Source organism: Anarrhichthys ocellatus, unplaced genomic scaffold, assembly GCF_004355925.1.
Source record: "Anarrhichthys ocellatus isolate YVR2014 unplaced genomic scaffold, GSC_Weel_1.0 scaffold15, whole genome shotgun sequence".
Classification (NCBI taxonomy): Eukaryota; Metazoa; Chordata; class Actinopteri; order Perciformes; family Anarhichadidae; genus Anarrhichthys; species Anarrhichthys ocellatus.
Genome location: NW_022280045.1, coordinates 4,551,556 through 4,566,356, shown reverse-complemented (window position 1 = coordinate 4,566,356; position 14,801 = coordinate 4,551,556). Strand labels below are relative to the sequence as shown.

The following is a 14,801-nucleotide window of genomic DNA, read 5'->3' as shown; positions in this document are numbered from 1 at the left end:
GGGGGGGGGGGGGGGGGTTACGTGAAGCCCCTGCTGACAGAGCCAGGCGTCGGACAATCCATCAGCAAGCTAATCAGACTGATCTGGAGCACAAGGACCCGCGCCTCTGATGGCGGCAAGAAGCGCTAAAGCTTCAGCGTCTGCTGCTGCAGATTGGCCTGATTTATGCTACTCAAGCAGTGCTCTTATCAGGAGCAGCAGTATTAAAGAGATTCTTACTAGGATGATCTCACTGCACCCCCATGCTGAGATCTAGGGCACCCCGAGCGCCGAGCTCAGCTGCTACTGTATGATTCAACCTTCAGAGAAGGCTTTGAATGTGCTGTTGCAAAATAATTCAACACCAATTGAGGAGGAACCGAGGTTGGTTTAAGATTTTAACGTTAAAAGGGTTGGTTGGAAAAAAAATTCTCAGTAGTTTTTAAACTACTGTATTTTTTTCTTTTGTAATGAATGTTTTATTCGTAGTCCACTGTGTAACTGTGATTGGAACATCGGGCAATATTTCATTTTTTAAACCTATTAACAATTATTTTACTGGGCACCTAGGATGTGTATTAAAAAAACAGCCTAATGTTAAGATATTGAGAGGAGTGAAGTTGTACTGATCATGAGAGGAAAAGTGTGAAGTAGAGGGGAAAAAAAAAAGAACAGAGTAGACAGAGGATGAGATAAGAAAGAATCGCCTTGATTGAAAGACGAGAAAAAAAGTAACGCAGCCTGCATTCGGAAAGTGAACACAGACCGGAGGGATCTGTTCAAGAAGCTCCGACGGGGAATGGTTGTGGAGATTGCTTAGGGAAAATTCAAGGCCTCAAGGTAGAGGCAGATGCTATAGTTGATGGAGCGCTCACTAATTCACCAGAGAGGTATGTAGTATACCATGGGAGGGTGGAGAAAACTCAAGGTGAAAGTGGGGTGTCATCCGTTGAGAACATCCAAAGCCTAAAGGTGTGGATGGCTACACTTGGGAAGCGTTCAAACAGTCAGACAGACAGCCATGCGATATTTGGGTTCCACTGCAGCTTTAAGGCACTTATTCATAGTTGTAAAAAGGAAACATGGCAAAAGAGGTGCATTCAATACACGTTTTAGCTGTGAAGGCTACAGCTGCTGAACGATTACGAAAGGAGTGTGGTCCTGAGCCCATTCCGGAGGCCAATTAGCCAGGTCTATGTGAATAAATCAGGACTAAATGAATACATAACCACACCAATAAAGCTTCCAGGTCTGTTGTTGTGAGGTGAATAAACCATTAAGACACTCCCCAGTGGCAGCAAAGAAAGAGAGGTAAACAAACTTTTTGGGGGGTCTAACAGTGCTCTCCTTCTGTGTAACTGTGTGTCAGCAGGGAACGACAGGAAAGCTTAGCATATTGCTTTTACATCATATTAAGATAAATATGATGCTCTGAGAGGCCTTATTGGATCTCCAGCGGGTAGCGGCAGGACAGTGTCGAAGCTTCGCAGCATCTGCCTGAGTAATTAGGACTTCAGGGGATGATAGCAGACAGAAAGAAAGAACAACAGCAAGAAAAGGAGACAGAGAGAGTAAGCTAACTGAGAGGAAACAGAGAGGAAGCTCAATGGCACAGTGATGGAGACATCAATAATGGAAACCCTAAAATGATTATTATGAGCAGTCTGAGAAGACTAGGGCTCTAGATACATGCTCATTTAAATGCTACTACATGTGCTGGTTTTATGAAAATATAGCGGCTTGTATATGCATGACCAGTCTACTCAATATTGATGCATATAAATGTATGCTAAAATGGATACATGGATGCCTATTACAGGTGCTTGTCTGACAAGAATGTAAGTGTGCGACGGTGTTGGAGTGTGTCGGTAATGTCATGTACGATAAACTCACTGGTGCAGGGTTCATCCGGCTGATCAGCGTCGCCGCGGTAGTAACCGTTGCGGCACACACAGATGGTCGCGGCCTCAGCTGTGGAGCGGCTGTTAGGAGGGCACTGTAGACACAGACCTGGACCCTGGGTTGACTTGAAGGTACCCGGGGGGCATGCTGTGGGAACAGACAAACAAAGTTAGAAAATAGATAAAAAGATAAATAAATAATCCACGAGACGAGTACGCACAAGCCAGGCATCTGGGTCTGGTACATCAGCTAGAATGGTGAGCAGAGATGAAAACAGACTGAGACAGAAAAGAGTCCAAGTCGAAACTGACTGGAAACATAACCCCCATAACACCACACATTTTCATTTTTACAGTTTGGTTCTTATGTGGATTGAACAAATGAATTATAACATGTTCGTTAGTGAGCTTTAGATGGAGTTTGTTCCCTTTGGACAGAGGTAAACTAGCTGTTTCTCCCTGTTCCCATTCTTAATGCTAAGCTAAAATAAGCTAACCGACTGCTGGCTGTATAGCTTAATATTTGGCAAGACATGAGCGGGGTCTTCTCATCTGGCAAATATTTTCCAAAATGTCGCACAATTTATTTAATACCGAGTCTACAATCGTGAAAATGATCCTTATGTACATAATTGGTAGATACAATCAGTCTGTCTTACTCTAGCAGCCCTGAGTAGAAAGTTGGCCATCTGTGGCAAATCATTGGTAGTTTTTGCATTGTTGTGGTCGTCGTAACATATTCAGCCATTTCAACTTCTTAAATGAAAGGCTGATGGCAGTTGGTGAGGGAGGCTGTACAGCCTCGTAAAGCAGTGATTTCACCTGCTCTGTCTCATTTTTCATCTCCACTGTTTCTCTTCTCATCACCACGAGCAAAACACCACTGACAACACCAGTGGAAAGTAAATAAATGAACACGCAAAAAAACTTTAAAGTACCCAGATGCAACATTCCAATTTGTATTGTGATCATTTAACACAACTGTTTTATCAGATTGATAGTGGCATGAAAATGATTGGCAAGTTTGTTTTGTTTTGAATTCCATTACTTTAAAGATTTTGAATATACTGTTGATATTTGGGAGGCACAGAACACACATGCGTGTCAGTGGTCAGCTGGCAATCAGCTGTAGCTCAGTAGTATTTTCTTGTTCAAATTTTTAACACATGAGGCAAAGTCGTAAATTGGTGGAGGTTAGCTTAAAGTGTTGGAGCCCTGAATTCTAAAGGCTGTGGTGGAGGACAAAGATTATTGTGGCTGATATCACTGGGCCAGTCTAGGCAATAACCTAATCCATTCACCCTCATATCCCAAAAGAATACAAAGCTGAAGGGTTTCTGCACTGTGTGGAAGGATTTACTGGCTATAATAACCATGATACATGTCTAATATTTTAGCAGGCTTACTGATGGGGGACGAAGCCGAGGTGCTGCTGCACTCCGGAGGGGAGCGGTTATAAATTTAATGGGACAAGCATCTTACAGTTTCTCCAGCTGCGTCGGTTTGCCTGAGTAAAAGAATGTAAAGGCTTGACTGCCACTGAGAAACAGAATGTAGGGTATACTCATAGTTGTGTGAAGACAATAATGTAAGATATATTATTGGAACAAAAGATTTTTATCAGGTAAACAAAATAATGAGCCATTGGTTACGTGTTTCAGATATTCAAAGCACAAGAAATCGCTGAAAGCAGAACTGAATTTGCTTTTCACAAATGGTTCTATTGTATCTGATTAAGAGTCTATTTCAAGAGTTCTGAAGAGCATGTTAGAGGGAGAGTTAATTAGAACAATGACCATGGAGTTGGTCCCATAACCACTCCCTGCCGGATCAAACAGTGGAGAATGTGGAACAGTACAGGCTTTTAAGATTTAATTTAAACATTTTATGTTTCATTAAAAAAATGCACTGAGGTTGCTCTGGGTTCGGAAGCCGGAGTCTCCTTTTATTACGTGGTAAAATGGGTCTTCCATCCATACCATTCAGCCGGCCATCTCTGATGGGCTGGTAGTGAAGGATTGACAAAGACAAAGCAAGAAAGATAACTGGTAAAGGAGAAAGAGGGGGCATCATGCACACACACACACACACACACATACACACACACACACACACACACACACAAAACTGAAGCTGCTGCCCACAACAGCGGCTGCCCTCCCATCTCCTTTGGTGGCAGCCTAACAGACACACCAGAGGCTAACTGACTGACCTCATGTCTAGTCACACAACACTGTCCACACACAGCCAGACCAACTCGCATCCAAACACACATACAGGACGGCACCACAACAACCACAAGCACCTTATAAAACAGGAGGAGGAGCTGTAAGGCATTTCACAGCTGCAGTACACAAGGACATCCCCCTGTGGAAAACATATAGCTATGCTGTGGATGTAAGGAGGAATATAAGGTTATACAGGGTTTACAAGAGAGTATAAAGGTAATAGTAAGCAACTATTTTAGTGCGTGGGAGAGGATGTTTGTGACCTGTCATGATGTGAAATACACAGATTTGCGAGAAGATCGAGTTCCATCTAATACAAGAACATTGAGACTCTTAAAACTCTCCCTGGCCATATGGGGAAGCGCAAACCAGCTGCAGAGCCATTTTATAAAGCAATAACTTCCGGAGATATCAGCGATTACAAGGCGATAAAACACAGATCAAAAATTAATTTTCCGCAGGAGAGTGGGAGAGAACTTATGTGTCATCATCTTTGCCATGTAAAATTCATACAGCAGGGTGAGCGAAGAACCACGCGCATGCACATGGCCATCTCTCGCTCACACACACACACGCACACACAAACACACACACACACACACACAAGTGAGCTTCAAATCTATTGCCCTGACTCTTATGAAAAGGGATCACAATAAGTTGTTCAGTGTGTGTTTAATGGGGTGTGAGCAGAATATGTGCATTCGGGTTCTGCCCTCGGGTTGTGTGTTTACACACAGACAGTAGCTAGCCTGGACGCTCATAAATGGGCAAAAGCGAAAAGGAAAGCAGGGAGGGCTTTGCTGAATCAGCCGTCTGAGATAGCAGTGCTGCAAAAATGCCTTAAGGCAAACTTGTGAGCAGAAAAATGCAAACACACACACACACACACACACACACACACACACACACACACACACACACACACACACACTCTCTCTTACAGTATCTTGTGTACGCACTCACTCAAATAAACACACGTCCTAAAAGACACTACCGTATCGGCATCAACACTATCCTCACCTCCAGAATACATTTACGGAACTGATTTACACAGCAACTCGTGTAACCACCGCTGACCCCATTAAATGAAATGGTGCACCCACATTTTCCGCCACTTGACTAGCATATGTTCTACAGAACCCGAGATAAATTAATGCCTCTCCTTGGACAACTGAAGATGCTGCAAGATCAGCATTACAGGAGGGGAGATGAGTGACAGCCAGGCTAAAACAAACAGGCAGCGGTACACACACACACACACACACACACACACACACACACACACACTCACGTATAAAAATACCCAGCACAGGATGAATATCCGTCTAGATTATAACTCGTACCTTGGAGCTGAAGCTCTTTCTCTAATTGACAGACAATATGTGCGTGAATCCTAGCATTAAACTCATTAATTAGCTGCTCACTGATCTGCCTCACAGCGCAAGAGGAACGAAGAAACAAAAATGGGCAAAGACATAGAGAGAGAAAAAGAGTGATGTGAACAATGTTAGCAAACCCTCAGAGGTATCGTTCTGAGGGCGGGCAGCGTTGGATGTGAGTAGCTTTATGCTTCATCGAATTTGGAACTGAGCCCAAAGTCCTTTCACCTGATTTGTGAATATTTAGATTGGAGGAGGCCAGAAGTTCCTGTCCTGCAGGGAAAAAGCACACAGACTCATCAAATGTGTTGGTTTTCGGGGACAGGAGGGGATAGAACATTAGATCAACAAGCAATTACTCTCCCCAGTGGGAGGATAACCCACAACTGAACTGGCTGCATGCAAAAAACAAAACATTCCTTCCTTTCAAGTGGTCTCTACAGGATTCTCTCTGTATTCTTCTCTCCTCCTCTCCTTCTCGGCCCTCACATCTTTTGTTTTTTGTTTGTCCCACTGGTACTGAATTGCTCTCACTCTTCTCCCACCTTTCCTCCCCTTGTTGCTTTCTTGTCTTGATTGACAGGTTTGAATCTTGTTAAAGTTGGTTGTCTTCCTCTCTTTCTCCATCTCGAGCTCGGGAGAGCGAGTTGACAGAGGTATGGCAGCTGCGGATCGCTGTTCGCTACTCATCAAAGTCTAACTGCGATGAACTTCTGTCACAGCAGGCCTGACCGGGAGAGATGAGACGATGATCTCTTCACTGTCATTTTCCCAGCAGGCACTCTTTCTCTTTACATTTCTGATGATGGCAACAACCTCAATCTGAAAGCAGTTAATAAACAAGCCAGTGGACGAACGTTGTATACCAAACATTTTCAAATTCCAAGTTAATACGGAGAAAACTCAGATCGTCCTTCAACACAACAGAGGTATTGATTGGCCTGGGCAAGTGCTACATGAGAAGATTAGCAACATGAGCCAGTCTCTGAGGAGAGGCTTTAACAATGGCTGATATGCATTGTCGGGGCTTAGACTACGCAATGTATTTGCTGAGCGTATAGTACACACTGCAGGCAATACATCATACGTGGAAGCACGCTTACTGTGCCAGACAAGGTGCTTGCGTTTAGAATGTGCAGTTGTAGAATGTATATAGCCCATCAGAATCCAAGTTAATTGGAGACATGGGATTTATGGAGGCAGTGGAATAAGACTTATATTAGCTTGTCATGCAAGCATCACCAGGTGTGTGTGAGATAAAATGGAAATGAACAGTTAGGAGTTGCAGGAAACCCCACGCAAAGGCTTATGACCAAGGCGGGTTTGGAAATAGCTTTCCGACTCAAACCCAGTCAAAGTTACAGTACACTAAGTCCTACCCTGACTTTTGCTTTGGCATCCCTCTGAAGTATGTATGAGGTTTTAAACCACCAGAAATGGCTTGCCAGGAATCAAACGTTTGCAGCAGGTGATGTGGAAAGGTACATCTGAGATTTAAAGGAAAGAGTTCCATTCTGTAATATGAGATGTTTATCACTTAAAAATAAATGATGTAGCACACCAATATTGACAAAGTAAAGCTTATCAAAGTTATGACTCATGTTAAGACATCTAGTTTTTTGCCTGATGAAATCCGTACATTTTTCCGCCAAGATGTAAACACAGTCTTTTTTAATTTAAAAATGTAAAATGTTTCAGCTTTGAAATATAACTCTGCTTGTCTGAGGTTTTAAAACATTGCGCGGAGAGGGTGCTTGACCCAAAGAAAGCCACAAGTTGTGGGTTAGCATCAGTGACCCTTACGTACAACTCATAAGCCCCCAATACACCCTTAACCCTGGCCCTCATCCATCACATGGGATGGATCACAGGCTTTGCAGTCATGCATACACACCCCTTCCAGTCACAAACACTCATACAGACAGGCTTATGATCGGGTCAAGACCCCAGTTGACCCCTATTTTACTATTTCGTTGCTCAATCACTCAGAAAAAGAGTTATCTCCCACTCAAACCACAGGCTGCATACATTCCAAGGGCACCCCTGTATGGATTTGCGTATCTGACAAATTAGACAATATCAACCGAGTGGTGAAATTAACACGTTTGTCTGACAGAGGGGACACAAAACGTGGCAAGACAGCCAACATCTTAAAACAAAAAGGCAATCAGCGCTGCAGCCTATTCGTATTCAGTCTCGCTCGTCTGTCATTGTTCATTTTCCAGCCAGAATTCACGTAATGAGTTGCTTTTCCAACCCAGGTGTTCTATTTCTCCACAAGGTCATTTAAAAGCATAATACAATAAGTTGAGACAGAGGCATGGCTCGAAACAAAGGCATGTCAGAGAAAATGCCCGCAGGATATTAAAAGTCGGGGTATAATGCCTTCTAGGGTTATGATTTATTCATTCCTATGAACGGATTCAAGAAACATTTTACATATTTCTCATAAACTGCCAACAGAGACTCACAAAACACATCTCAGTCCAAGATCTGATCTGATCGGAGGCTAAAATGTATGTAACTTCTCCCAAGTGCGGTCATCACGGTTCACAGTGGGGACATCACTTGGCAAGTCTGGTCAGTGTGTGTCTCCACTACCGCCTGTCATCACCTTCTAATCTCACAGAAAGAGAGAATGTGAGGAGGAATAAAAGAGGGCCAGAGAGGTTTTCTCAGGGATAAAGGGATGGTTGAAAGAGTGTAGTGCTTGGAGCATACCTCGACGGCTTTTGTTAAGAGCTGCGGTTCTGAAGAGTTCCTCCCACAGAACACTCCCCCCTGATCATTAATCATCTGTCCATTCTGGTCCTGTCGGAGCCTCTCTTTCGAGCTAAAACACGCATCTACACCCACAACCGCCCACGTACACACAAAACTCACCCCCACACATCAATTCACACACATACAACTCTTCTCAACTTTCTGCTACCCTCACCAAACACCGATCATCTTGACATGCCTGTCCTCTCAACTAGCTAATACAGCAATATCTGACGCTGCAGAAATCCCCGTGAACAATACTTAAACCCCCTGAGAAAGCTGAGATATCCCCCAATTAGGCTACCCTTTGAAACTCCACATCTTGTTACATTGCTGTGTAGTCTTGTTTCAGAAGAGAGAGGCATTAATGAACACATAAGGAGGAGAAAAAAGAGAAAATAATAGGAAACAAATCACTTTCTCTGTTTTGACACCCATTAATGCCCTTATAGTGGATATATAACCCCAGTTCAGCACCGTACTCCCCCATGTTTGTAGAATGAAAACCGTGTCTGACTGGATTCGATAGAGGGCAGTGCAGCAGTAAAATAACTAGAGACAGTGTCCAGATAAAGACAATAAATAGGCCTGTGTGTGATTTCTCCAAAATGATCTGTTTGTTTCACGTAAGGAAGTGAAATCCAACAGTCTGAATGCTGAGGAACAGAGCAGGTGTCTGCTAGACAATGAATGTCGGAAGTGACATTCTGTTTAAATTAAAGTGTGTGTGTGTGTGTGTGTCCGCGTGTGTGTGTGTGTGTGTGTGTGTGTGTGTGTGTGTGAGCCTTAACAAACCAGCGCACAATTTAGCAGACAGCCCACGCCCCTGGGCAGGCTGTTACCATGGTAACCTCACAGCCAGTATTTTTTTGGCCCACACTTTCCCTTTGAACAGCCGGCCAATGACAGACCAGCCGACTGGGAAATCTGGCTTACTGAAAGCGCATGCATGAGTCGAGCGTTTTTCATTGTGCATGCACGCGCATGTGTATGCATGTCTGTGTATGCGTGCACAATGTGAGCTCGATACAGAACGAGAGAGCTGTATAATCTCTTTGCTCCGCAAAGACTCGTCATATCCGAGCGTTGCATTGGCAGTTAGCCGCTCTGCATCGCGCGTGGCACATTGGCTCGGGTCAATTTTATTTCCCCAGGAAGATGCAGCTATGTGCCAAGGCACCGAGCATATCTTTCAGATAGAGGAGTGGTCAGAGAGGAGCAGGGGAAAGAGATAGAGACAACAAGGAGGCATTGGTATTCCAGGAGACTCCGCTGTGCCAATCCATCCTTGGCTGGCCAGGGTAGTAGAGAAAACCGCCCTCCGAAACATATCGCCACTCAGCAGGCAGTAACGTGTGCTTGCACGACAATCTACACTGTAATCATAACCTAACAAGGGACTGATCGGGCTCATTGCCCACTGCCAACTAACAGAGGAAAAAAAGGCAAAGGGGTATGACAGACAGAGATGAAGAGTTACTTGATGAGGGGTGAAATCAGTCAAGAGAAGTTATGTGAGCGTGGAGCATTTTATTGCCGGTGTTTGATTGCAATATGATTGCAAATGCTGATTTGATCAGTCTAACTTCACAAAGCAAACTGTAATCCCAAAAGGCCCCCCTGCGTTACGTATTTAGGCACATTAATGTGACGGTGTGAGGATGTTCACGGACTTTATTGTCAAATGAAATCCTGTTTGTCAACTCACAAAAATGGCTATTGAGCTATCTGGAGTTTATAGTCAAAAACGCGTTGTTGTCCCCTGTGTTGAGTTGTCTGTGGATCAGGACTTGCTAAGAAGGATGATCAAAATGAGGTGATAAAATCAGCAGTTACAGGCCTCGTCAATTACCTTGCGATTCTGTCATACGGTGAATAAAGTATATGTTGCAAGATAAATAGCTTTCTCTTTCTTACCACTCTAAGTTGTGAGAGACCATTAGCTTCCTCTGTCTCAGCACTTGTCTCTTTTAAAAAGGATCTAGCTCATTAACTTCATGGCTAGATCAATTAATCTATAGCAGTTAGCCAAAGATGCCCACTCTTGCTCTTTTTGCTCCTGTGCTGTTGCTCTGCTCAACACTGTCTATTACGTCTATGGCCTTCAACCCTTTTTTTCACTGCCCATAGCTCTGTCACAAGCAGAGCTTAAGCTAATGAGGAAGTGTGGATTGCAAACAATGCATCATTATGTTGGAAAAGTGGTGAGGACAGAGAGAAAAGGCTTGCTCGTCTAGATATGTACTTTACAATTAGAATTAGAAACAAAAATACAGAAGTTGGACCTTTATCAGCCAATCCAGTCATTTGAACCCTTTACTTGTGTAGCTTTACCTAATGCATTATACATATACTCTGGTGCCATATCACATTAATTTTTAATAAGTGTTTAACTGAAAATGAAAGCGGGTGTGAACAATGATTCAGGCGGCAGCTTCGAGCTACGTTTTAAAGCAATGGACGTACCTTATAGTGATACGATGTACCGCAAGATGCACAGCACATACAGCTTAGATCATCCACAGCAGTCTACATCAGTCATTACAGAAATTCTCAAGGGGAAAGGACAGACTGTGCATTCAGGTACATGTTATGAAAAGGAAATCTCTTTATGTAAATGAGAATTTAGTTTTGCCATTTGTGATCAAAGACATCCGCCAGCTTTTTGATAGGCTTTGTTGTTGTTTCCTATAGTCAGGTTTCTTTATTGTTTTATTTGATTAAAAAAACGTTCTACTAATAATATACACCAAGAGCTGGTGTAAGAAGCTACAGTATGAGTAGCAATTAACTATTTCTAATTATTATTATTTCTAATTATTTCTAATTTTAGAAGCTTTTGCATTTGTATGTAATCTGCTATGGAGCTCAGGCTTACAGCCAGCTTGGCATCTAAGCAATGTGCCTTTAATATTGACTGAATATAAAAACACATTTTTATGCAACAATGTTATAAGAGTAAGTTGAAGTATTTTGAGAGATCCGATCCCTGAGCCAACAAGATCGCACCCATGTATTGCAAATATTTACTGGCTGCTTGTTTCATTCTTATGAACTTTAATCAAGAGAAGAATAAAAACATTTCATGCATTCCTATCATATGTGCATGTCTAAAATATCACTGAATTCTATTTGTCCTAATTGTTTGCAATCCACAAGCAGTAAACTTTAAATAGTCACAGGCACAGCAGCTCTGTTTAGGAAATAATCAACCTGCTGGTACCAAAATCTGTGGCCAAAATATCACTCCAACACTCTTACACAGAGAGTCAACTGAGTTACTATGAGACCTGTGTTCTTATGACTGTTTCTGTGATCGAAGATAAGGTGGGCCTAACATCACTTTGTCTATATGCAATACTCAAATGGTGAAATCTCTTTCATAAATTTTAATGACAAATGCCTTTTTTACAATTCATTGTCATAAGCAAAATGATCTATTTATTAATGGCAACATAGCAAAAGCAATGCCTTCAAACGGTTGTGTGATCTTAGAGAGGAAGTCTTATATCCATCCAGCAGCTGTAATACAACATTATCTAATTGACTTTTTTTAAATTAAGTTGTAGACAGATTTACACACATGTGTATACTTACTAGATCTTAATATCCACATTTACATTTAGATTAAAAATAAAATCTCAGGGTAATGAACTGCTAACAATCCCCATCGTAATCTAGATGATCCCAAAAAACGGATCATTCCTTATCGGCCCATTTAATGTAAAACTGCTTTGTGAATTGTTTTAGCAAAGCGTGATAATAGCTTTAAGATACCCATGTATCCTAAAATACCCGGCCCCTTGGCTCAGGGTTGAGGCCCGGCTAACGAGTGTGGAGGCCTGTAAATGGGGATGAGTAATTATGCACATTTGAAGGTAGCAGAGAGTAGAATGATAAAACAACTGGAAAACAAAGGTCCCTTTGCTGTTTACCATTCCCTAATTTGATTCCTAATTGAGCGTACATAACACAATGTTTACGCCAAAATATTCTGGCAAAGACAAGCACCAATGGCAGAATCACACAACGGAACACAGCATACTCTTCTCTCCAATGAGCTCTGGGAGTGTAACCACGGGAAGCCCTTCCATCCCCAAAACCCATTACCACATGGAAGTGCAGTGACATATCTCCGACCTAGTATATCCCACTAGTAAGCGTCTGCACACTTTCATGCAGATGCAGACATTTTCACACATGGTAAAGAGGCTGTCAATCAGAGTAAGGAGGCCAGAGGTCAGAAGTAGAGTGGAATTGGAGGTGGATGACAAGAAAGGAAAGCGGAGGATAAACTTAGATCTGGCTTTTTAAAATCCAATAGTGAGTTTAGAGCCTGGCCTTAGGTCGTAGTCTGCGTCACTGATGGCAGGACAAGAGGCGAGGTTGGAGAAGAACAGATGGTTGACGTGAGCATTACTGTGATGGAAAGGTCATCGGCAGCAGCACTGCCTGCTGGGATAGCAACAACATCAACTATCACAAAAGCAGCTACATCAATACAATTAAAGGCATTCACTGGCGAGGTGATCCTCCAGCTGCACTAGCATTTCTGCTGTTATTCAGCCCCTGCTGCTATTATGCCTAATGGGAAATAATGATAAAAAGCTCTGCATCAAAAGAGTAGACACAAATTATGTGTGAAGCGTGGGAGAGGAAAAGTGACCATAGGATCAAGGAAATAGAGAGTGAGAAAATGAGATGCAGAGAAGTGAGAAAGTGAGAGCGAAACAAAGTGAGGAAGCACTGAGGTGTGCATCTTGTCAGTCAAATTGTTGGTGGCAAAGCAGCCATCTCTCATTGCATACTAAGACACGTCCAAGCTATTATCTCTAAAGCTGACAACAGGCAACGTGGACTAAAATTGGGTGGATAATAAATGCTGCTTAGAGGAACTATGCATCTGTCTGCCCAACGTAGAAAGCTCCATTCATGGTTCAGTATCGGTGTGTTTTTTTTATACATACAAAATAATGATTCTGTTTACATCAGGCGCAGGCATGAGCAAAAAAGCTCAATGGATGAATGACCTGCATGCATGGAAATGTTTTTGGAATACTGAACAAAGACAAACGGATGTGTTCATCGAATGTTCTGTTGCGTATCGCGAATGTGCAGAGGCTGACCCAATTCCCTGACATGCAAAATACACCTGCAGCCCGGAAATCCTCCAAAGGTAACCGGGACCTCAGCGCATCTATATTCATGTCATATTTACATACGCATGACCTCTACACAACCTTATCAGAAAGCTGTATTCCCTTCCCGACAGACAAAAACGGTGTGTGTGATGGTGGATTACAACCCCCATCCCACCTGTCCAAAGTTGGACAGCACTGACCTTTATCAGGCAGCCTCAGTCAATATACCCCTAGCTATGACAGTGGCACACATTTGTGTTACTGCGTATGTGTTTGTGTGTGTGTGCCTGAAGGGATGGGAGAATGTGGGACCTCCTTACAGCGCATCAACATGTGAATATGTTGATGCGCCGTAAGGAGGTCCCATTGTAGGATGGACGGAGACCAGAAGTCATTCATCTGGATGCAGAGTGAATGATGGACAGTGAACAAGTGCATCACAGCAGTCTCAGGGCGAGGGGCTGACTCAAAAGTGCGTGTGACACATCCTCGTTAAGTCTCTGTGACATTGTGGGATTTGTGAAAGACATCAACACCTTGTCCAGCTGACAATTGAGGGGGAAAAAACATAACACGGCCAACTGGGAAACAGGATTAACTGTATAAATGGCAGATAGCCATTAACACAAAGGTAAGGTCTTACAAGGCACAGTAGCAAAGGTGTGTGTGTGTGTGTGTGTGTGTGCGTGTGTAGGTGTGTAAAAGAGAGAAACAAAGTCAGTATATGCATGCGGGGAGACATTTGACGGAGAGTGGTTTGATTTCAGGTGTTCCCAATAAATCATTAAATCAACCTCTGCAGCCCACATACATGCCTCGTCCCATTTGAGATGGGATTTAAAGAACATTTATCGTTCTTTGCCACACATGATGAGCAGTGCTATAAAGTTTCAAGGACAGATGTTGAACGCTTCATTCACTGACGCAGTGTTACGGTAGGGGGATGACCCAGGAACATTTATGGTCTTGCGTGTTCACACTCAAGTGGAACATAAAACATAAATATACACACAGTGACATACGATGTGCACCACAACGCCATAAATGAACACGTTTCCCAAATGAATACACTCACAGATGAATACACATAGCAGAGCATAAATGCATAAACAGGGTCAAACATGATATGCAGTGACATCATATATGCATGAATACACACATACCCATGCAAAGAAGACAGGTCAGACACATTGTTGTAGATGTCATGTGTGTTGTCACATGTCCACAGTCATGCACGCATTCTTGTTGTCACATTTTGCATGCAAATGTTGTGCAAGGGCCCATCTGGATATGGGGTGTACACCCGACATGTGGTAAGAAGGAAACCCCTGGGTGCACACAAATGCAGAAAACAGCTTAACAAACACACACACACACACACACACACACACACACACACACACACACACA

The 14,801-nt window shown here is 42.9% G+C and overlaps 1 protein-coding gene across 3 annotated transcripts in view; it reads right to left on the bottom strand.

Annotated features, from left to right (window-relative positions):
* The window catches only part of ephb1 (EPH receptor B1), a 143,986-nt gene that overhangs the window by 54,709 nt on the left and 74,476 nt on the right, over nt 1–14,801 (bottom strand). For all 3 annotated transcript variants that reach the window (XR_004213020.1, XM_031854691.1, XM_031854692.1), the window contains exon 4: nt 1,873–2,028. Coding sequence is in view for 2 of the 3 variants with exons in the window: in XM_031854691.1 (XP_031710551.1) it covers nt 1,873–2,028 (156 nt within the window). In the remaining variant the exon portion in view is untranslated. The remainder of the gene's footprint in view (nt 1–1,872; nt 2,029–14,801) is intronic.